The sequence below is a fragment of the Mirounga angustirostris genome, unplaced genomic scaffold (assembly GCF_029215605.1).
Source record: "Mirounga angustirostris isolate CCGP_5_RB_7025 unplaced genomic scaffold, mMirAng1.0.hap1 SCAF_1, whole genome shotgun sequence".
Lineage (NCBI taxonomy): Eukaryota > Metazoa > Chordata > Mammalia > Carnivora > Phocidae > Mirounga > Mirounga angustirostris.
In genome coordinates, this window is record NW_026991709.1 from 18602666 (window position 1) to 18625605 (window position 22940).

At 41.2% G+C, this 22940-nt stretch overlaps 1 protein-coding gene across 8 annotated transcripts in view; it reads left to right on the forward strand.

The window, feature by feature from the left end:
* APP (amyloid beta precursor protein) overlaps positions 1–22940 on the forward strand; it is a 258489-nt gene that overhangs the window by 59490 nt on the left and 176059 nt on the right. For all 8 annotated transcript variants that reach the window (XM_064579840.1, XM_064579848.1, XM_045902608.3 and 5 more), the window contains exon 3: positions 18254–18383. In XM_064579840.1, the coding sequence (XP_064435910.1) occupies positions 18254–18383 (130 nt within the window). The remainder of the gene's footprint in view (positions 1–18253; positions 18384–22940) is intronic.

Consider the following 22940-nt stretch of genomic DNA (forward strand, 5'->3'; position numbering starts at 1 on the left):
CCTTCTAACAAAAGAGAATGTATGGTTTTCCTTTTTTTTCTTATAAAAAAGGTACTTACCGGAAGCACCTTTCTGTACTTTGCTTTTTTAACTTTTATACCCTGGAAGTCACGCCCTCACCATTCATAAAGATCTCCATCCTTTTTGTAATTTTTCTAGTTTATTTGCTATATTATATAGGGTATTCCTTCCTTGTTAATTCAGCTTAAAATAACTGGAGTCCTAGACATCTTATCCCACACTTCCAGACAATTACCTATTTTAGGATATGTGGCCGTTTGTGTTTTAAGAACATTTAAAGGAATTAGTCTTATGCCTCTCGGCAGAACTTCTTATCCTTCATATAAACAACAGATAACCTGGCAACATTTTCTTTGTTGTAATCTTTTATGTACGAGAAAATTTCCTTTTTAAAGTATGTATTTTTTTTTACATATATGCACACAATTTTTTTTTGGTGATACTCTAAGGAAGGACGGTCTCTAAATATTAACTCTTGTGTTTTGAGAAGCAAAAAAGCATCCATATCATCACAATATATTCCATATCAAGTAATTTTTATCTTGAAGGAGCAGGAACCATGATGTAAGAAGATAATTCTTCATATTTAAGTAAAAATCACTAATATTTAAGTCCATTATATTTCTTATTAAAATCATTTATTCAATAGGGATTGAAAGTGGGGTGCTGGGGTGGCTCAGTCCGTTAAGTGTCTGACTCTTGATTTCAGCTCAGGTCATAATCTCTGGGTCATGGGATCAAGCCCTACGGCCAGCCGAGCTCTGTGCTCAGTGGGGAGTCTGCTTGAGGATTCTCCCTCTCTCCTCTCTCTGTCCCTCGCCCTCTAAAATAAATAAATAAATCTTTAAAAAAAAAAGAAGGGGGAGATTGATAAGAAATTACCTTTTGTCCAGATACGACATTTCTGAAATACACATTTTGGAAATAATATTCACATTGTATGCAAGAGTTCCTCTGAGACAGTTTTGTGATAAATTGGAACTCTGTGTGCATGCTTATAGGGTTTTTTATACCATTCACTTTTCTGAATATACATGTAGATTATGCATTCTGAATATTAAATATATATTTTTTAAAGGCTAGAACTAAATTCAGTTAATGATGTTGACCACATCATCCTTTTCTGTTGAATGGCTAATTTGATGCCTGTATCTTAGTTTGCATCTATATTTTTCCTCCCTCAGTGCCACTTATGAGTAATCAGATGCTTTTACATTTGTATGATGACCATATAAAAATTACTTTTCATGATCCTGAGAACAACCCTTATTCCCACACCACTTAGAGATCCCACTAATGTCTGGGTAGCTTCACTTCCTGTCTTAGTCTGTTGTTTGTTCTAGGGCTGAGCCACAGGGTGGTCTTCTGGGTCCTAGACTTTGCCACATTGTTGGTGGCCATGGGACAGGAGAGGTAAGCTTCTCGGTTGTTTCTCCTTTGTCTTGCAGTTCTGGTATTACATGCCTGCCTGTCTCAGCTCACCACCCACCAGGATTATGTGCACAGGCTAGAGTCTTAAGATGGTTTAGACAAACATTATACCACAGAAGTAAGAAAGGGCCAGGACATCGGACTTGTGAGCCCTTTTGATGAATTTGGTTTTTTCCATAACAGCGGGAAGTCATTGAAAGTGTTTTATTTTTTTGAAGAGGGGGAAGGACTGTAGATTTGCATTTCAGAAAGTCCTCGTCTTGCTTTATCACTCTGATCCCTCTGATCCCGTAGCTAGCTTCTGGGTTCTCTGGAGGACCCTCTAATCTGTTCAGTAAGGTAGCCAACAAGCCACGTGTCGCTGTTGAGCATTTGCAGCGTGGCTCGTCCAAACTAATGTGTGCTGAAAGTATAAGGTAAATACTATATTTTAAAGATTTACATGGAAAAATAATATAAAATAGCACATTAGTAATTTCATATTGAAATATTTTGTATACTGATCTAAACATCATATATGTTACTAAATTGTAAATACTATGTTATTAATATGAACTTCACCTGTTTCTACTGTTTAACATGGCTACTATGGAATTTATAATTACATAGGTGATATATTTCCATTCTATTTCTATTGGACTATCTTGCTTTCCCTGTCTGCCCCATACCACTAGCGACTCTGGGCTGTAAGGGTCTCAGATCCCATCATCTGGCAAGTCAGAGAGGGAAGCAGACGTGAGGAGTCCCCCTGCCTGCCCCAGACCTTCCACCAGAACTTTACCGGTGATTGGGAATCAGGGAGGAAGGCTTGTTTGGGACCTTAAATACATCTTTCATTAAAAATATTTAATGTAAGGGCGCCTGGGTGGCTCAGTCAGTTAAGCGACTGCCTTCGGCTCAGGTCATGATCCTGGAGTCCCAGGATCGAGTCCCACATCGGGCTCCCTGCTCCGCAGGGAGTCTGCTTCTCCCTCTGACCCTCCTCCCTCTCATGCTCTCTGTCTCTCATTCTCTCTCTCTCAAATAAATAAAATCTTTAAAAAAAAAAAAATTTAATGTAAGGGGATTATACGAACACCTTTCGAGAGCCCAGTCGTTCTCTCCCTTCCTCAAACATTGTATTTCTGGGTGCTAAAGAGGCCATGATGAGTGGAACACAGAACCTGTTCTAAAGGGGGATCTAGGGAGAGAGAAAGGCTTGTAGGATACTTTTAGCAATAACAAAACTGACCGTGTGGATGATGCTAATACCAGCTAGCTTTTATTGAATGTTAACAAAGTGCTAAGCTACCTTGCTAAGTGCTTGCTCTCCTTTTACCCTCGTGATGCCTCTAGGGAAGAATCTGGGAAAGAATCTTGGTAAATTGCAACATTGAAGGGGAACAAGTGTGAAAGAATGCCATGAGTGGAGGAGGGGCAGTGGCTGGAGACCTAGGACCAGAGCTAGGAACTATCACGTGCTGAAAGCCAAGCCGGGCTAATTTTACATGAAGTGATGAGTGTGTGATGTAGACCGAAAGGTTGAAGTACAGTTTTTGACAATACAAAAACTTGACTTGCAAAATGAACACACATCAAAGGTTTTATTCAGTTCCTTAATTAATGAGATGGCCTGGAAGATGTTAAAGCTGGTTCAGATGGACTAGAAGAGATTTAAATACCTTTCCCAACAAGGTTCACATAGAAGGCTAGGAATGGGACCTATCTGGTCTGCAGTGCATGGGCAGGACACATTTGCACTGCTATCAGATTTCCACATTATCTACCCTTATAGAGCTGTAAAATAGCCCAGTCAGTAGCAAGTCGGTCAGAAGAATACACTCTATGGAATCAGATCATCTTTTCCCCCACCGCCCCGGGGTTCTGGAAAAGAACACCTGTGCATCACTGCTGGGGACACCCAGTGATCCCCATTTCTAAGACACAGGCATTGTTTTATAACAAAACATTCTAATTTGGCATATAAAGGGTCACTGATCTTTAGGTTAGCGATTTCAGTGGAAGAGCTTGGGACAAGTCAACTTGCAGTAGGTTACAGGAAGAATAACCTGAATGGATGGTGAAGACATCTCTGCACTCTTTGAAGAAAGATATAGAGGCAGAGAGCTTGAAGGCAATTCAAGGAAAAGGGAAAGGCCTTGTTTTTTGTTGTCTTTGTTGTTTTGTTTTTCTTTTTATTTTTAAAGGGAAGCCTGAGCTAAACTGTGGGGAGTGTAGAGGTCCATCATAAAAAAAAGTAGGCTCAGGTATCTATAAGATAGGAATGAGATCCAGGGGATGAGGCTGAGTCTTGGAAAGAAGAAAAGAGAGGAAAATTAAAAGGGTGGGTTAATTAGGCAATTTTGGTTGCTAGGTGACAGAAACCCACTGAACATTTTACACACGGAGAATATTTTCTGCCACAGATGGGAAGGAACTTGGGATGTGGTTAGCTTACAGAATTTTTTTAAATACCATCAAAAACTGGGTCCTTAAATCCTGGCACTGAGACTCAGTGCTGCCTGGAATTTCTCTACTGGGGTCTCTGTTCTCTGCTTATCATTTCTCCTGTGTGTTCACCTCATTGTCTGTCTCCTGCTAAGATGGGCTTCCTCTAGGAGGCCGGGTAAGATGACAGCCAGTGGCTCTGGGAGTGTGTTGTCTTAGCTTGGCATCCCTACTTGGTTCTGCCATTGTGCATTATCATTCCAAGGCGGGGATTTTGGTTGGCCCAGCTTTTTTGGTCACACACCTACATTTAGATCAGTTACCATATCCATAAGGACTCAGTACTAGGACTGGTCCACCCCTGCTTTTTTGGTCACACACCTACATTTAGATCAGTTACCATATCCATAAGGACTCAGTACTGGGACTGGTCCACCTTGGCCTTGAGGGTTTGTGGCCTCTGTGACAGCCCAGCCAGAGCCACAGAGTATGGGGAGAGGGACTTTTGCCAGAAAAGAGACGAAGAGTGAGTGGCATGGAGCTGAAATAGAATAATGACCATAGCCCAACACAGTGGGCTTAGAAACACCCAGTGCATTAGAAAAGTTATAGGTTGGAGAGAGGGCACCTGAGGGAATTCAGTGTGCCCTGACTTTACTGGCTTTTGAGAAACTGGTGGGGTGGAGAAATGGTCACTCAGAACTTTTAAACAGTGTTTGGCATTTTCTTTTGAATGGTGCATCCTGAACTATCCGGAACATTCTTTATGGATATTGTAAGGTCTTCCTGCCACTTCCCACTTTGTAGGTATTCTAATATTTTTCTTTCATAATTAGAAATAGTTTTCTTCTGTAGGATTGAATTTTTCTGTGTTTTGTTGGAAAATGTTTCTTTTCCCTTATTCCTTTTTTGACTCCACGTTTTTGTTTTAGACAGGATTGAATGATTTTCTGCTAGGAAGGCCAAGGAAAATAATATTCACAATTTTTCTGTCTCCACTTTTCACAGGTTTTGCAAGTTGTAGTAATTTTATATTTTCAAAGTTGTAATACTACAATCTGTTCCATTGCCATTATAATCACAGTGGCAGGTTCTGTCTTCAGCTGGGTTCATCGTTTACACCAGTGCTTCCACCAAAGCATCTCTATTCCTATATCATTTATTTTGATTCTTTTTTTTTTTTTTTTGGTTGGCTGTCATCTGGTTATTTCCTAAATTCTTACTGAATGATGGCTTAATTAAATATAGAGTTCCAGGTTTGATGGGCATTCTTGTTCAGCACCTTGAAGATATTTATCCATTGTATTCTGACATCTATCATGGTGCAAATACTTTTAAATATATATATATATATATATATATATGTTTTTTTGTGTGTTACTCATTTACTGATTATTTTTCTCCCAATCGTGATGAATAATTTTTTTCTTTATGTTCTCAGTCCCTCTTGTGACCAAAACACAGATGTTTTAGAGATACCTGGCTGAGTCAGAGAGGAGCTGTTAGCAGTCCCTGCGCCTAAGGACCAAATGAAACAGACTGAACTCATGACCTTGACCTCATTTTGACCTTTTGCTAACCAATTTAACTCACTTGTTAAATTTGTTTTTCCAAAAGATTGCCTGTATAGCTGCACATTGTGTCTGTGGATGCTTAGTTTAATACTGTGTCAAATATTATTATTCTGATGGTGAATTATCTAGTGCATTTCCTTCATAGTCTCTCATTCCTCTCAATTTGCGTTCCCTGTTCTTGGTTGTTTTGTTATTAATACTGTCATTTTTGCCTCCTGATTTGATTGGGAAGGTAGTTTGAAACTTAGGGTTTAAATTGAGTATTTGTTTAATCTGCATTTTACCCCAAATCACCCCTTCTTGGGACCCATAAACGCCCTGTTTTCCTTAATCATAATAGTTATTACTCTTCTGCCCAGTCATCACTCAAATACTTGCATTTCCTTACTTTTTGTTGTTTTTTATTAGCACAGTCAGTCCCGTGTGAGGATTTCCTTTCATTTCTTCATCAGATAGGTATTGAGGACTGCAATGGACTGAATATTTGTGCTTCCCCACAGTTTCATATGTTGAAGCCCTAATGTCCAACGTGATGGTTTTCGGAGGTGGGGCCTTTGGGAGGTAATGAGAGTGAGGTGAGTGGGGGTGGGGCCCCACGATGGCACCAGTGCCCCGTATAAGGAGAGACCCCAGAGAGCGGTACCAGCTACCAGCCATGTGCACAAAGCCCGCTTGCAGCTTGCAGCCTTCCTTGCGATGTGCTGGGTGGTAACACCATGTGGAGAATTGCCCAGTCGAACCACAGAATAGTGAGAAATTCTGAATTATTATGTGGTAGCCAGCTAGCCTCCAGGAGGGCTTCCAGTGGAACTTGCCTTCACACCCGTGTGTAGTCTCCCACACTGTGCAGGGCTGACCTCTGTAACCCATAGGGTGTTACAGAAATGATGGTGTTAGGCGAGGTCATGAAGACGTGACTTCCACCTTGCATACACCTGCTACAGCAAAGCCGGCTGCCGTGCTGTAAGGACACCTAAACAGCACTGTGACTTGGATGTGAGGGGTACCTGGTTATATCCGTGGGACGGGGTCCTCCTACTCCGCCATCTTCCCAGCACGCCCTCCAGCGGCTCTGTGGAGATGTGCACGCCAGGAGGAACGGAAGCCCCCTCCCTGTGGCCAGCACTAGCTTGACAGGCATGAGAAGGAACCTCTTGGAAGTGCATCTTATAGCCAGGTGAAGCCTTCTGTGCCTGCAGCCAGCGTCTGGACTGGACCCTCGTCAGAGTCAGTGTCACTCCCAGATTCCAGACCCACAGAAACTGTGTGAGATGACACAGTTTATAGTTTATTATTTGAATGCTTATCATTTGAGGCTACTAAGTTTTGGGCTGGTTTGTATGCAGTAATCGATGACCACAGCAGATACTCGCTCAATTATTATTTTCCTCTGTGGTCCTGTGGTAGAATACGGTTCCTTTCCTCTGTTAGATACGAGACCCAGAAAGTGCTGCGGTCACGGAAACAACTTGAAAATAACTGTGTGAATTAATTATTCATCACTTAACGGCCTAAAGTGGCCACTTGCCTTAATGCACTGTTACATTACCCAAACTGTTACATTGTTCTAGGGAACTAGGAGTCTTACAAGTAGAACAGAAATAGAGTAATATTCCCCTTGAAACATATAGGGAAGCCTAGGAACAAAAATGACAATTTTTAGATTTTATTGTCCCTTTTCTTTTTGAATGAAAAGAGATTTCAGAAGAAAAACAAAACATTGTTTTATTTAAACCAAAGGGTTCGGGGTGGGAGAATACAATATTGAAAGTGTAATAAAGAATCTTACTCCTTCCCAGATTTAGGTCAGGCAAATTTAGCAAGTATTTATTGAATGCTGTTCAGGGTAGGATTTTGTGTTGTGGGTTGCTGAGTGGCGAGACACTGTTCTTGGCTCGTAAGTAGCTTATTAAATATATAATTGGATAAATTGAGAATTCAGAGAATTGGAAAGTAGAAGGTTTTGATTATAAATCTGGGAATTTCAGGTCTAATTCTGGAAATAAGAGCTGTGGGATTGTTTCTTAGCATGAGTGTTTGGTGGTCAAGACACTTCCAGAAGAATTAGCCTATCTCCAGGGTAGGTTGGATTAGGAAGAAAAGGGGATTCAGATCTCAGGATGTTAGCATGAAAGGGAATGCAAAGGATCATCCTGCTCATCTGCCTTGTTGTATATAAGATGACCTGATAAGGGAGCCCTTGGGGCCAGGTGCCATGCTGGGGAGCATGGGCTTCACTAGACAGACCTTTCATATCCAGCCTTTGCAATCTTTCCACCTGAGCAATGCAGGAAAGCCGCCTCACCAGTCTTACATCGTGCCCTCGCTGCATGATGCTGTCGAAGTTAAATACTGTCAGTTAAACAAGAAATTATAAAGTCCCAGCACTGTTCCTCCTTTTTTAAGGAGAGAAATTAAAACAGAGGCTCTTCTACCCTCTGGATCCTTACCCTTCCCGGCACCTTTTGAAGGACAGGGCCTAGAGCATGTGTTGACTCTGCTAACTCACCTAAGGAGCAGGTCTCTGGAGGGAGTTTGGAAGCTTCAGCATCTCTGGCAGAGATCCCCAGCTCGCAAAGTCAGACAGGTGAACGTGGCTTTGCTTGTAATCTTCAGTTAGATTGCGGGCATCCGCTCTTTTCCCAAAGTGTTTACCACAGCTAACAATATGTGTGTTCCCTGTTTTTTAAAATTTTCTTTCTCTAAATGAACAGTTGTTTTGTCTGCAAACTAACAGGATCACCAAACCAAACATACCAGTGCCTGAACAAAACAGAATGTGCCCGTTTGATAAGTTGAACAGACCCATTTCCTTTGCCCAGCTTCCTACTGTAAAATAGATCACAAAACATGGGGTTCCCAGACAAGAATTACTTGTCAGCCTTGGTTCCACAATACTGTGCATTAAAACAAAGTTAAAAAACAAACAAACAAACATTGTGTGTGATTCTTTTGATCGAACCAATTTTGAGGGCATAGTATGAAACAGCAGAAGCCGTGGTATATTCTTGACCATTATTATTATTTTGTTGTGTGTTCCACCTTTATAGACTTAAAATTGACCTACAAATTACAGGCACGTATGCATTGTGGTTTCAGTATATGAAAGATCCAGAAATTCCTGTTAGGTGAAATAATTTGCAAATAGAGCTGTCTGGCTGCCTGTACCTGAGAACAGATATATTTTATGCATTAATGGTCTGTGTACTTACTTGTAAGGATTGCTTGCACAAACCATAGGATGCAATCAAGGTGCAATCAAGTTTGGATTTTTTTTTTTACACATTTATCATTTAATCAAGTTAATGTTTAATTTAACATTTGTCCTTCTTACCATCTAGCACCTTCTTAAACGGATACTCAATTATTCATATTTGCAGTAACACTAGGTGCTTTTGTACTATAATACTGTGTACTTTTAGGTACATAGTAATACTGTGGACTTTTATATTTTACATGTAATTAATTTATTTACTGAAAGTTTTTTCCTGTAATTTATTTTTTCTCTTTTTTGAGGTAGAGTTGATTAGTAGAACTGTACGATTTGGATATTTTTTAAAATCACCATAAACTGACCGAGAAGGAGAATCTAGGTTGTATGTGTACACATCTCATGATGTTTTCACATTTGTGTCCTGTCCTATTTATTTTAGTGATTCTCCCCATCTCACATCCGCCCCCCCGCCCCCACCGCCCTCCCATTTGTTTCTACGTTTGGCACTTCTGGAGTGAGAAAGTCTTATGCATTGAACAAGATTCTCTGACAGTATTGTCCCAACTTTGAACAGGAGCGTATGTATAAAACAATCTATGTATATACAGCGTTGGAAACAGACTTGGGCCAAATTATTGGGAAACAGGCCAGTGCCCTGCAGCATTTTACGTCCCTTGCTTTTGCATAAGGTCGTCATTGTGAAAACCTAGCTGGGCTCACACTTCCCACACTGCAGTCATGTTTCGTCAGCTGCGCGTTGCCCTTCACCCCATGACATCATAAGCAGAGACCGTTGTTTTTGGTTTCTAGTGCTCTTTCTCAGTTAAATTCATTATTCCGTTCCCAGCACCCCTCACATTATTAAAATAATTTATGCTGAAAGCAGTTTGCTAGGATTTTTTCTTTGTATTACAGAAAATTTTAAAGGTGAAAGTAAGTCATTTTAATCCAGAAACAGCAATTGTATTGTCTGAGACATAACTTGGTTTTGGTTGATACACACTGAAGTGTAAAATGTATTTAAAACTTGTAATTAATGGGGCGCCTGGGTGGATCAGTTGGTTAAGCGACTGCCTTCGGCTCAGGTCATGATCCTGGAGTCCCGGGATCGAGTCCCGCATCGGGCTCCCTGCTCGGCAGGGAGTCTGCTTCTCCCTCTGACCCTCCTCCCTCTCATGCTCTCTGTCTCTCATTCTCTCTGTCTCAAATAAATAAATAAACTCTTTAAAAAAAAAAAAAGCGTATTTAAAACTTGTAATTAATGCCCTCTGCGTGCTTGGGAATGGCACCGACTTCGATACGTTCCTACTCCATCAGTTTGCTCTCCTGTGCACTGGAGCTGTTGCTGATTGAGGATTGCGTGCCTTCTACACAGAAAACATTTGCAATGATTCTGGCACTTGGGAAATCCTCCATTATTTTATTTTTCTTATTCTCCTCTTCGATGTGTTCTTTGGAAAGGAAATTGGTATGTAGAGGTTTCAGATGAAAATATCTCATGATGACCTCTGTACCACCTTGCTGTGGAGTTTCTATTTATCCATGCTAACTGCAGTCGGACATTGCAGTTTGGATCTTTGTGTTTGAATTTGTTTTGTCACTTGTAAATTTAGAAATTTGACTTCGTTTCCACTGGACTGGTTTGTTATTGTTGTTGTTTTTACTTTTAATTCTTTTTAAGTCAAAATTTCAAGCACATACAAAAGTAAAAGAATAACAGAATGAATGCCCAAGGTACATATCACTCAACTTCAATAATTATAAAATCTAGTCTTGTTCCTAGGTAAGTCTGGAATGCCTGTGCTCTATCTTGCCTCCTTCATGGTCTGCATTATTTTTGGCAAGCCCCTGATTGCAGATGTGTTGCTGTCCCCTTTGCCGTGCTGTAAATTGATTTAAGACAAACCAAAGCATCATGTTTATTTATTTTCTTTTTTTTAAATATATCTTTATCACCATTACATAATTTCTAGCATTTTTTCCCCAAAAAGAAATTTCTTTGAGAATTTGGTTAAAAATTTATTTAAAAAGTTAAGAGACTTGTGGCGCCTGGGTGGCTCAGTCGTTAAGCGTCTGCCTTCGGCTCAGGTCATGATCCCAGGGTCCTGGGATCGAGTCCCGCATCGGGCTCCCTGCTCTGCGGGAAGCCTGCTTCTCCCCCTCCCACTCCCCCTGCTTGTGTTCCCTCTCTTGCTGTGTCTCTCTCTGTCAAATAAATAAAATCTTTAAAAAAAAAAAGTTAATAGACTAGAAAGAACAGTAAGCAATTTATTTTCAGAATTTGTAGCAATTCTTCTTACCATGATCATTAACTCTGTTTTCAGCCTTTTCCTAACTACATTTGATTTTGTGGTCTTGAACATCCTTGACCGTTTGGAAGTTAGTTGTGTGTAAATAGGACTTTTGGCATTAATCACTTGTCTAAGTGGCCTGTTTGCAAAAGGGACATGAAGGGTTCCCCTGTTTGCTTTAATTATCGGGAACAGAGGAAAGTTCTGTAGGGCTCTAACAACATATGTCTTAACTATTTTTATATTTTATGTGTGTAACTACATGTTCTTGGCTTTCTTAAATATCATCAGTGTCTTTTCTTGCTTTGCATATTTAACAGCTTAAAAGCTATCTTGTCTGATATTCATATATTTCCAGTTTGAATAGAGAGAGACTTTAGATGTTTAAAATTTAGAATGAAAGTATGGCGATGGTGACTGGGTTTTAAGGTATTCTTCTGTAGTGAGGCAAAACCAACTATAACATTCTAATGTGGATCTAAGATTGTTTTTACTTTTCTCTCCCTGCTTTCAATATTTTGAATTGCTTCAACTCTCTTTTTTAAAAAAGTTTAATTTATGTACTGATACATTTGCTTTCAAAGATAAAACCTATTTCTATGGCCAGAAGCGTAGGCTCTTTTTGGGTTCCTGGACCAGCTGGATGGGTCTCCTTAGTCTAAGTAAGAGCCTGACTTTTCATTCTTCCTGAACATCTTCTTTAGCTGTGTATTTATCAACATTAATCTACTGCCTCTTACATGAGGCTATTATTTATATAAGTTGCTATATCATACTTGGAAGAACAATATTGGAAGGCGTTGAGATGCTTATTTTTCTCAAATGCTCGTAGTCCAACTATAGTATTATACTATTAGATTATTTTATTTAAGAGATACATTGATAATCCCTGATGGGGGTTTAATATATCCTGAATTTCCCTACAGTTAATGGACTCTGAACTTCAGCAGAAATACCCATTACATATTTGTCAGGCACTTACTGGGCTTTCACAGTGTTGGCCGCAAGTAAGGGAACATGAAGATGTATCGCTTTGTCCCTGCCTTCAGGGAGTGTGTATTCTAACAGAGCAGAAAGGCATGGAGCTATAATGGAAAGCAGAAAGTGGTAGGTGATCAGATAAAAGATAAACTGCTTTGGATCCAGAGATGGAGACGATCAAAGAGAGGATATTTGTGGATCAGTATTTGAGTTGGGGCCTTCTTGGGTTTGGTTCAGTCGGAAGGAAAACAAAGTAACCTATGTTTAAAAAGGGGCTTGTTAGAGGGGCTGTGCCGTGCCTCACTGGAGTGACAGGTAATTGGCGGTCCCCTCTCTGCTCCTCGGCCTTGTCTGTCTGTCTCAGGCACCGTGCCTGCCTTTCTCACCTTAGCTTCTTTCTCTGTGTGCACATCTTCCTTTTCCATCCCCTGGACCAGCTGCTGCTTGCCCGTGCCTTGCTCCCCTTCCCCTGCAGGTTTTGAGATGGGCACCATCTCTGATGATGACTTTGCCTACCAGCCGGGTGTTATATCTGGCTACAGCCCGTGTGTGTTAATTCGGAGTTCTTGAGGAAGAGAATGCGATTTAGTTTGCTTTCCTCAGACTCTAATTAGCTACAGGGACAGAGCTGCAGAGTTAAAACCTGGCCGCTAATGAGGACTCCTTCCGAAGGCGGGGGTCTGGAGCACTACAGAGAGGGAAGGGAGTTGGCAGCCTCCTGATAGCCTTCAGCCAAAGGTAGTGAACACGGAGAACCACAGGGAGGCTCCGGGGTGCCAAATTGTGTTTCCTGCCCTTTGGAAAAGTGCATTTTCCCTGGGAAGGCAGTATACACGTGTCCTTAACACGAATGTGAGGCACACTGTGATAAATACCATTAAGCATTCCTGAAGTGGGAGAGAGGGATTAACATTGCATGACACTGTGAGTGGGGGAGGTGTGTCCGCGGTGTGGGGGGACCCTAATAGGCTTGGGCATCTGCAGTGTGCTGGAAGGGTCTTAAGTAGGAGTGTGTCTGGAGCATGCTGTGTGTATTTAAACAGCGGCTGCTCTGGGTAGCTGTAATTCAGGAAGATTCGTAGGAACTGAGGACAGTGTACTACTGTTCACGGAACTGACACAGACCTAGATTTGCTTCTGTTTTAAGGATTTATTAAGATAGCTATAGTGAGGGCGCCTGGGTGGCTCAGTTGGTTAAGCGACTGCCTTCGGCTCAGGTCGTGATCCTGGAGTCCCGGGATCGAGTCCCGCATCGGGCTCCCTGCTCGGCAGGGAGTCTGCTTCTCCCTCTGACCCTCCTCCCTCTCATGCTCTCTCTCTGTCTCATTCTCTCTCTCAAATAAATAAATAAAATCTTTAAAAAAAAAAAAAGAGTTGGAGGGGCGCCTGGGTGGCTCAGTCGGTTAAGCGACTGCCTTCGGCTCAGGTCGTGATCCTGGAGTCCCAGGATCGAGTCCTGCATCGGGCTCCCTGCTCAGCAGGGAGTCTGCTTCTCCCTCTGACCCTCCTCCCTCTCATGCTCTCTGTCTCTCATTCTCTCTCTCGCAAATAAATAAATAAAAATCTTTAAAAAATAAAGAAAGAAAGAAAGAAAGAAAGAAAAGAATAAAATACTTGGGGCGCCTGGGTGGCTCAGTTGGTTAAGCGACTGCCTTCGGCTCAGGTCATGATCCCAGGGTCCTGGGATCGAGTCCCGCATCGGGCTTCCCGCTCCTTGGGAGCCTGCTTCTCCCTCTGTTTCTCTCTGTCTCTCATGAATAAATAAATAAAATCTTTAAAAAAAAAAAAAAAGATAGCTGTAGTGACCTACATTTTTTTATTAATCAAGAAAATAGTTGTTCATATGTGGGGTTCACACGGGAAACATTTCAGAAAAGAAAGAGGCCATATAAAAGTTCACTTGCTGATCCTACACTAGGAAATTATTAATAATGCTTGTTGTGTTAGCAATACCCATGTTGCCTGTGTTGGAAAGAGCACATTGCCAAAGGAGCTCAGCCGTCTTTATTTCTTTATGTTAAGATTTGAGATGCTGCAAAGAAAATGTAAAACATCGAACCGATGTTTCTAATTAATCATGGTGAAAAGTCAAGGACTTCACTAGCCACGAACATCTTGGCATGTCTCATTATTTTAGTTTTTATGCTTGCCTAAACCCATGAGCTATGCTATTTTTTCAACATAAAATGCTTGTCTCGTAACATAAAAGTGGTTGTCTCTGGTCACCTAGTGGAGCTGCTTAATAAAAAACTAAGTGTCCAGGACTTGAATTTTTAGTCCGAAACTTTAATGTGTTTTTTTCATTGTGTCGTTTTATTTTTTTGTTCCTTTGTTGGGGCTTGTGTGCCCCTGTGGACTCCCTGGGACTTTCTCTGTGCATCCAAAGAAATTTTGTTACTAGTCTTGTTGATGTTCCTCCCTCTTCTAAAATAAACCTCCTGATTTTAGAACAGCAAAATTTTATTATCTTTGGCAGATCCAAACCCATAACTTCTTGTCTCTGAAAAATAGGTGAATCAGGTTCAAGGTACTGACACAAACTGTACATGGGATTTCTGCAAGTTCAGAGTTTATGATCTATGATCACCTCATCCACCTGCATATTAACAGCCGTCACTGTCGGCATTCTGGAGAGAGAAAGTCGAAGCAACAGGAAAGAACACAAATGCTCTAGATCTCATGAGGGGAACTGGAAGTAAATTCTGTGTTCGGCTAATCACTTTTTGTAGCTCTGGTGATCTTGGGGAAAAACCTTGTTTTCACTGATTTTAATTTTTCTGTATGCAATTCTGTCTGCTAGAAAATTCCCAGCTGGGTAAGTTACTGCTGTGTTGCCCAAACATTGCTATCGGAAATTGAAGATGGTATGCAGCATGAACAAGAGAGCCTTCCTCTCCTGCTTATCAATTTGAACCCTGCAAATGGTTGTTTTTTGTTTGTTTATTTGTTTGCTTTGGGTTTGCAATTAAAAAGAAAAAAATGTGACTTGTCTGGGCTTGCCACAGGGCTTACAGAAAACTGAAAGCTCCTGAGAACATTCTCAGCAGGGTAGTATTTCTGTGAAGAGGCAGCTAGAACCCCTTAAGAAAAATGCAGTAACTCACACTTTAAGGCACATAAAGTCATGTCCCTCAGGGCAAACTCTCCAGTGTCATGGAGTTTATGACTCATGAGTGCTGTACTTTTGTGATCCAATAAACAAGGAAAGGTGGCGGGAGAATTATATTCCTGTACAAAGAGCCACTTCACCTTTCATCATATGGAAGAAAGTCATAGGGATAATAAATTTTTAGTGCCGTTTTCAAGTTGAGCAATATCCGTGACCGAAATGCATGCAGCGAGGTGTTACAATACTTATGAACGAAATAAAATAAAGGGAAGATAGCTGTTTCAATTTGGAGCTAAGTTAGCTGGCCATGTTTTTGAAGAGTAACTTTCTTGGTTCCACCCCAGGATTCTGGTTCAGATACCCTGTTTTGTGTTCTCATGGCACATACCTCTCCCACTGGATTTATCTCGTACTACACTGATCGGGGCCTTAGTGTTAAAACATAGACTTTATGAGGCACCTGGAAGGCTCATTTGGTTAAGCCTTCGGCTCAGGTCATGATCCCAGGGTCCAGGGATCGAGTCCCACATTGGGTTCCCTGCTCAGCGGGGAGCTTGTTTCTCCCTCTCCCTCTGCTGCTCGCCCTGCTTGTACTCTCGCTCCCTGTCAAATAAATAAGTAAAATCTTTAAAAAAAAAAAAAATAGACATTATATTTTAGAGCAATTTTAAGTTCACAACAAAACTGAGGAAGTGGCACAGGAATTTCTTATATATCCCCTGTCCCCCCCCCCCGCCCCCGCCCAGCCTCCCCCATCATCAGCACCCCCACCACAGCGGTACATATGTTCCACTTGGTGAGTTGACCCTGACTTCATAATCACCCAGAGTCCATAGTTTACATTAGGGTTAGCTCTTGGGTGTTGTACAAGCTACGGGTTTGGACAAATGTATAATGACCACATTCGTTATCGTAGTATCATACAGAATACTTTCATGGCACTAAAAATCCTCTGTGCTCCTGCTGTTCATCCCTCCCTCCCACCTCCTAACTCCTGGTGGGCACTAATCATTTTACGGTCTCCATGGTTTTGCCTTTTCCAGAATGTCATAGAGTTGGAATCGTATGGTATGGAGCCTCTTCAGATTGGCCTCTTTCCCTTGGTCATGTGCATCTAAGGTTCCTCCGTGTCTCCTCATAGCTTGGTAGTTCGTTTCTTTTGGGCACTGGATAATCCACTGTCTGGATGGACCAGCTTTTATCTGTTTTCGGTGCTTTATTTTTTTTAACCGATGTATCTCAGGGCTGGGACTAAGGTGCTGTGAATGAGGCACTCAGGAATCAAATAATATTTTAATGCGGTATATAAAAAATCAGAACTAATGCCCCCAAACCCACAATGAATAAAATATCAACAGTTTAAGTAAAGACAGGATCGTGGCAAGCCCTCTCTGATTGCTACGGACAATCCTAAGCTACATTCTCCCTATCCATAGCCCAAACTGTGGATGCTGTTTTCTTGCTCAGAAACCTGGTTCTCCCCCACAAGCACTGCTTCCCCTGGAGCCTCTGCTTCTAGAAGTTCTTTCCTCATAGACCTGCTAGCATTGTGCCAGGAGGTGGGGGTCGCCTCCTTCCTCCTTATCTTCACTTCCCAACCAGTCTTCCCCTCTCCTCCCTAAAACGTCCCCGGCCCCAACTGTGAGGTACGTGCTCGTGAACTAGGGCACTTGCTCTTCTGTCTGTTGGTGTTGGGAGTCTGGACACCACTCTCCACCTCAGCGGCATTCCCCCTCAGTCTTTGAAGGGCTTAGCTCTTGGCTTTCTGTCACCCAAACCATGCCAACCTCGAAGATCCTTCCAAGATGCCAGTTTCCCAGTTCCTTGATGATTCCTTCCGCCAGTGATCTTGCTGCCATCCTTATTCTTCATCAGCCATTCCCTCCCCTGGCTGTATTCTACTCCTTGAAATTGCCAATGATGTAACTTCTCCGAAATCTTGCATTTCCACTCTCCAACACTCCCACGTTTTAAGCACCTCTTATAGCCGTCTCACTTTCTTCGGTGCCTTTATGCCAAAATTCTGTAGCCCACACCAGGACTCGTTGATACTACAGCCTTGAACCGTGTATCCCACCTTCATATTCCAACTTAAGGTTTTAGGGTCCATCACTGTAACCATTCCCTTGCTTTTACAGCCTCTGTTCCCTTAGGCTTGTCTCTCTTTATTGTCTTTATTTAGCACAACAGCAACCATAGCAAAGTGTAAGATTTATGCAAGGGAAAGCCTAGTTTAGAAATACATTTTTAGGTTTATTTTTTTTCTTTTGCATCCCTACTCATTAGTATTAATAGAAGTGATTTGGTATTGGACAAATATATTTTTTATGTTGATCAAGTTTCACATTTCATTCTGAGTAACTGTGAGTTACTGAGATCAGTAATCAAAGCAAAGAGCTGTAGTTAGTTGTCAAGGGTAGAGGTTCATGAAAGCAGTTCTTTATCTAAATGACACCCATGGTAACTGTTTGACAGATTATTCTTTTTTTTTTTAAACACTTTATTATTTATTTATTTATTAGAGAGAGAGAGAGAACAAGCAGGAGCAGCTGCAGAGGCAGAGGGAGAAGCAGGCTCCCCGCAGAGCAGGGAGCCCGATGCGGGGCTCGATCCCAGGACCTTGGGATCATGACCTGAGCCAAGGGCAGACACTTAACCAACTGAGCCACCCAGACGCCCCAGCAAATGATTCTTATAGAAATTACTTTGAATAAAGAGAAGATTTTTATATAGAAAGCTGCTGTGTGTCATATCCTATATGTAAAATGTTTGCTTAGTTAATAAAATAGGGGTGGGTTAAATTTAAGTAATCGTAATATTCCCAGGGGTATCTAGTATAACATTTATTTAGGACATTACAGAATATCATCCTCACACCAGTTTATTTTGCATTAAGATGACCCTGTACTTATAAGAGGGTCCCCTCCCCGTTTCTATTTTATCTCCCCTGGAAAAATAAAATGGTATTTTAAGCCTGAGCGGGTACAATAAAATAAACGCCACATCGCTTAACATTTCGAATGGAATGATTAGGTTTTTGTCGCCTGCATCGTTTTCTTTACCCAGAATTTCTTAAGCTCGATCAGAGGTAGAGTAGCACGAAGGCTGGGAGATAGCAGTGCCTTAGGATAACAGCAGTGGTTGATGAGGTGCGTGCGCATGCCGGCCCTCTAGTAACAATTTCCCTTTTCGTGTGCTCTCGCAGGTCTACCCTGAACTGCAGATCACCAATGTGGTGGAAGCCAACCAACCAGTGACCATCCAGAACTGGTGCAAGAGGGGCCGCAAGCAGTGCAAGACCCACGCCCACATTGTGATCCCCTACCGCTGCTTAGGTGAGCTGGTCGCTGCGTAGCGGACACGCGTAGCTCTGCTCTTTGGGGTTGAAAAAGGATGCGCTCATTAGATCAGATACGCAGTTTCATTCTGCCACTCTGTATGGGACTGTATTTTGCGCTCTTAAGGTATCCTGTCTTCTGACAGCGCAGGGAGCAATATTTTTTAGCTTCCTGCCTCAGAATGAATTTGCCTAAAATGTTTATTAAAACTACAGATTCTTAGACCGATTCCGTAACTGCTGAATGAAAAGGCTTGGGGACGGGGTTTAGGAATCCTCATTTTACCAAATCCCATAGGTGATTCTCATGCACACTAACTGTCTAGACTTGGAGAACTAGGGCCTTGTGTGTTTTCTCACATAGACTTCATACAAGAGAGAACCGAATGTGAAGCTCTTCCATTCTGCTAATTTCTTCAAAATCTGTTTCCTGAAACAGCCAATTACTCCTCCTGGCAATAGCTGGGACACTAGAGTTGGGGAATTCTTTTATCTGCTTATATCAAACTGGAGGAACCAGCTAGATCACTCAGGTTTAAATGTGTGTTTCTCTCACCAACCTCAAATTTTACTTCCACTTTTGATGTGAAAAACTGCGCTGTTCAGTGTGATGTCATACTTTTTCCTCTGGAAACACTGTCATACTCCATATTTAATCTGACTTTGTAACTAATCTCTTCGTAGTTGATATTTTTATATAACCAGGCAGTGTGGAAATCAGCATTTGGTCTGATAGCTTGCATGGTTGTAAGGACATAGAGATCTCTACAGGGGGCTGTGGACAAATATTGATATACGTTCCAGTGACTTCTTCTAAAAACTAAAAGGGATCTTTTTTAAAAAAAAAGTCCCAACAGCAAACTTAGGATAACTGTTGAATATTCTGGAGATCTGTATAATACTTGCTTAAACCTGAATGTTGTAACAGCATACGTACTGATTACTGTTCATGCATGTGCATAATTTGAGACATTAATAGAAAACATTGGCCATTAGAATGAAGTTTTCATCTGGTTTTACTACTCACAATGGAATTGATGAAGAGAATGTGGAAAACCAGATTCTTAAACATTTGATAATTCAAGAGTTCCCTTGTTCCTCCTCCTTCTTTATTCTTAAATACTTTACAAGGCTTCTAACTCTTTTCTAACTGATTAAAAACTGAAGATTTAATAAGATGAAGATAAGTAATGCTTAAATATAGAGGTCAGCTGTCTCCAGGAACTGTGTATTTCAAACCAATTTAGTTATTATGCCAAGAGACCATTTAATTCAGTGTAAGTTAGGAAGTAGATCAGGAACCAGTTAATCAGGTGTGTCAGGTCTTATTAATGATCTGTTTCTTTTGGTTCTCACCCATTCTGTGAACTGTTTCAGATACATTTTGTTTAGGATATAAGCTCACTGGGAACCAGGTAGTAGGTCTCTGGATGAGCATTATTGCTGATGACACCTGATAGGTTACTCACAACTACACCTGTTTCAAAAGTGAACATTATCATTTTGCTTAACATCTTCCTGCTTCATAACTATTCAGAAGTGTCAGAATTGGCTAAATAGTGGAAACCACATTATGGATATAGTTTACCACGATGGTGCACTTAGTTGTGGCAAATTTCCTGTGACCCTAAATTGATTGTCTCCTCCTTCCCAGCTGCTCTCCTTGCCCTACTCTATGCCCCATCCCATGGCAAGAGTGAATTGAAACTCCAGGGGAAAAAAATACTGTCAAAAGGAAGAAAAGATGTATGAAATGCCTTCAGATGTAAATATGAAGTCAAAAGATTTTATGATAATGCTGTGATTAACTGTCAAAATGTTTTTATTGTGATAAAGCGTGTTCTGCACCATGGAGGAAGGTTCCTCCTAAGTGGTCTCACTTCACAGGCACAAATATCGAGAGTCCGTGAAGGAGGGTGTCTTGCTGTACGTGGCACCAGGTATTTGTGACAGAATTAGGACCAAAGTCCAGGACCTTTCAATACACGATCCAGTGTTACGGTCGTAACAGAAATTGTTCTGGAGCTAATAACCAGCTGGTTTACCAAATCAGGTCATAAGGGAAAGAAAGGCTGTGAATGGGAGGCAATCAATAACAGTTCTTTTTAAAAGTCCCAACCCACGTTGTATTCATAAAGGAGATAGTTGTGACTCTGGCACATGATAATGTTTTCCACTTGATGATAGTAATAAGCAACATTCTTATATATACTTGCTGCTTGAAGAAGAATTAGTGTTTAGCATTAGTGTAAGTAGCCTCCAAACTCTATGGCTATATCCAAACTTATCCTTTAGACAAAAGACATGATTTTACTGAAGGTAGTTCTCAGAAAGGAGCTACCTAGAAAGCAGAGTACAAATGTCTTAAACATTAAGCATATTAAAACCCAAAATAGAGCTTGAGGAGAGAAAAATGCCTGTTAATGCCTAGCATGCGCTCTTCCTGACCTTTCTGTCAGATGCAGGATTGGTGTTATACTGTGTTATTTTTCTTCAGATCGTGTATTTGTCTTGGGCATACTTGCTCGGCAGTATCTTGCGTTCCTTGTCTAGATGGAGAAAGTGTATGAGGTTGCTGTTGACACTTTCCTTCCATGCAGTGAGTGATTTCCCTTGAGAGTGAGTTGGCTTTCTCTTTTCACCCTTTGCATTTGATTGTGCTTCTAGAACCAGATTGTAAGATTGCTCTTCATCACATGAATGTTTCATTAATTATCTCATGTGGAGTTAAGCACATCATTATCATTACTCAAGGAGAATATTTTCTTTGCAAAGCCTTCCACCCCTTTCCACTAGAATGACTACTCTTCCTGGTGTAATAGACTCACCACTGAAACTAACACTGGTCTACACTTGGTTCTGTCCAATATAGGCAGGGTGCATTGCATAAGACAAATTACTCTTGATTTCTGGGGGCAAAAGTGGGCTAATAGCTTAACCCAAAAGTATTAGAAATTAAAGAATTGCTACCTTAGAGGTCATTCTGTTTCATTTTATATTCAAGGCTTTCCAAACATATAGGTAGTAATGACCAGGAAACTATTCAGACGTGGTCATGTGAGAAACTGAAGGTATTTGATTCATCTCGATTTTGAATTTTACTCCTTCAGTAAAGTGTTAAGATAGTCATACCTTGTCTTTTGGTGGCTACTGTTGTGTGAATTATCTACAACTACCTTAATCTTCTTGGGTGTGAAAAGTTTGTATTTGGATATTCTGACAGATAATGTACCAGAGTCTCTTTTTTGGATTTATGCTGAAGCAGAACAATATCCAAGAATGTTACATGAGACTCCACCTAATTTTAAGAATGGGGCTGGGCATGGGAGAACGTTTTATCGTAGACGCTAGGATCTTGTAAATGCCCAGATGTCCCAGCACAGTAATCCAGTCAGTACCTGTGGCTCCTCCCCTGTTCATTGACCTCTGCAATCTGTCAGTGCAACTGCTTATGAAGTCCTGGGAGATGGTGTGCTGGGTTATATACATACATACTGTGGAAATGATGCTTGATGAGCCGTGCTTTTGCATACCAGAGGGACACGAATTCTTGAATGTCCTCTGTTTTTAAGGATTGTCTACATCATGCTATCATAAGGAATGGCCAGAATCCCTGGACCTTTCTCATCAGGGAAGGCTAATCACTGTTCCTGGAGAGAGATCAGACTCCTTCTCATGTGGTCTTTCGCGTGGGACCGATGAACGTTCCGAATCCGTCATACTTCCAAGCCAGTATATAGAGTCTGATTCTCAATAATATAAAAGAAAATATTCATGGAAAAGAAATTTTACCAGTGTTTATTTACAAATAGTGAGATTACAGGTGATTTTGACTTTATTTAAGTGTTTGTTAATTTCTATAATAAACAAGTCTCTTTTTTTTTTTAAGATTTTACTTATTCATTTGAGACACAGAGATACAGAGAGAGAGAGAGAGAGCATGAGCAAGGGGAGAGGCAGAGGGAGGACGGAGAGGAAGAAGCAGGCTCCCTGCTGAGCCAGGAGCCTGACGCGGGGCTGGATCCCAGGACCCTGGGATCATGACCTGAGCTGAAGGCAGACGCTTAAGCACGACTGAGCCACCCAGGCGCCCCAAACAAGAGACTTTTATCAAAAAAAAGATGGACAATGAAATCAGCGCATAAAATGTCATATCTGTCAACAGGTAGTGATAGTTGAAAAAGAAGTCAAAGGCTTGGAAGAGCACACAGAATAACCGTCGTTTTATCTACTGGTTGTTGTGCCTTGCAAGCTTTATGTGGTAGTGGTAACTCCTTACAGGAAAATTTTTTTAGTTTTAGAAGTACCATACTGCCAAATTAAAAGAAAATATCTCCATCCTTATCTTCAACCACATATAAGCAGCATTCATCATTACTAATTCTTCAGAAAGGGCTTTGATCTTGTTTTTTGTTGTTTTCCCTCCAAATTTGTATATGGGAGCTACCTACATTTCTTTCAGGGCAGATTGTTGAATGGGAAGAAATTACATTCTCCCTGTAGATGGCTTCTGAGTGAGGAAGGACATTTAGTTAAGTAGGAGAATGTACAGAAA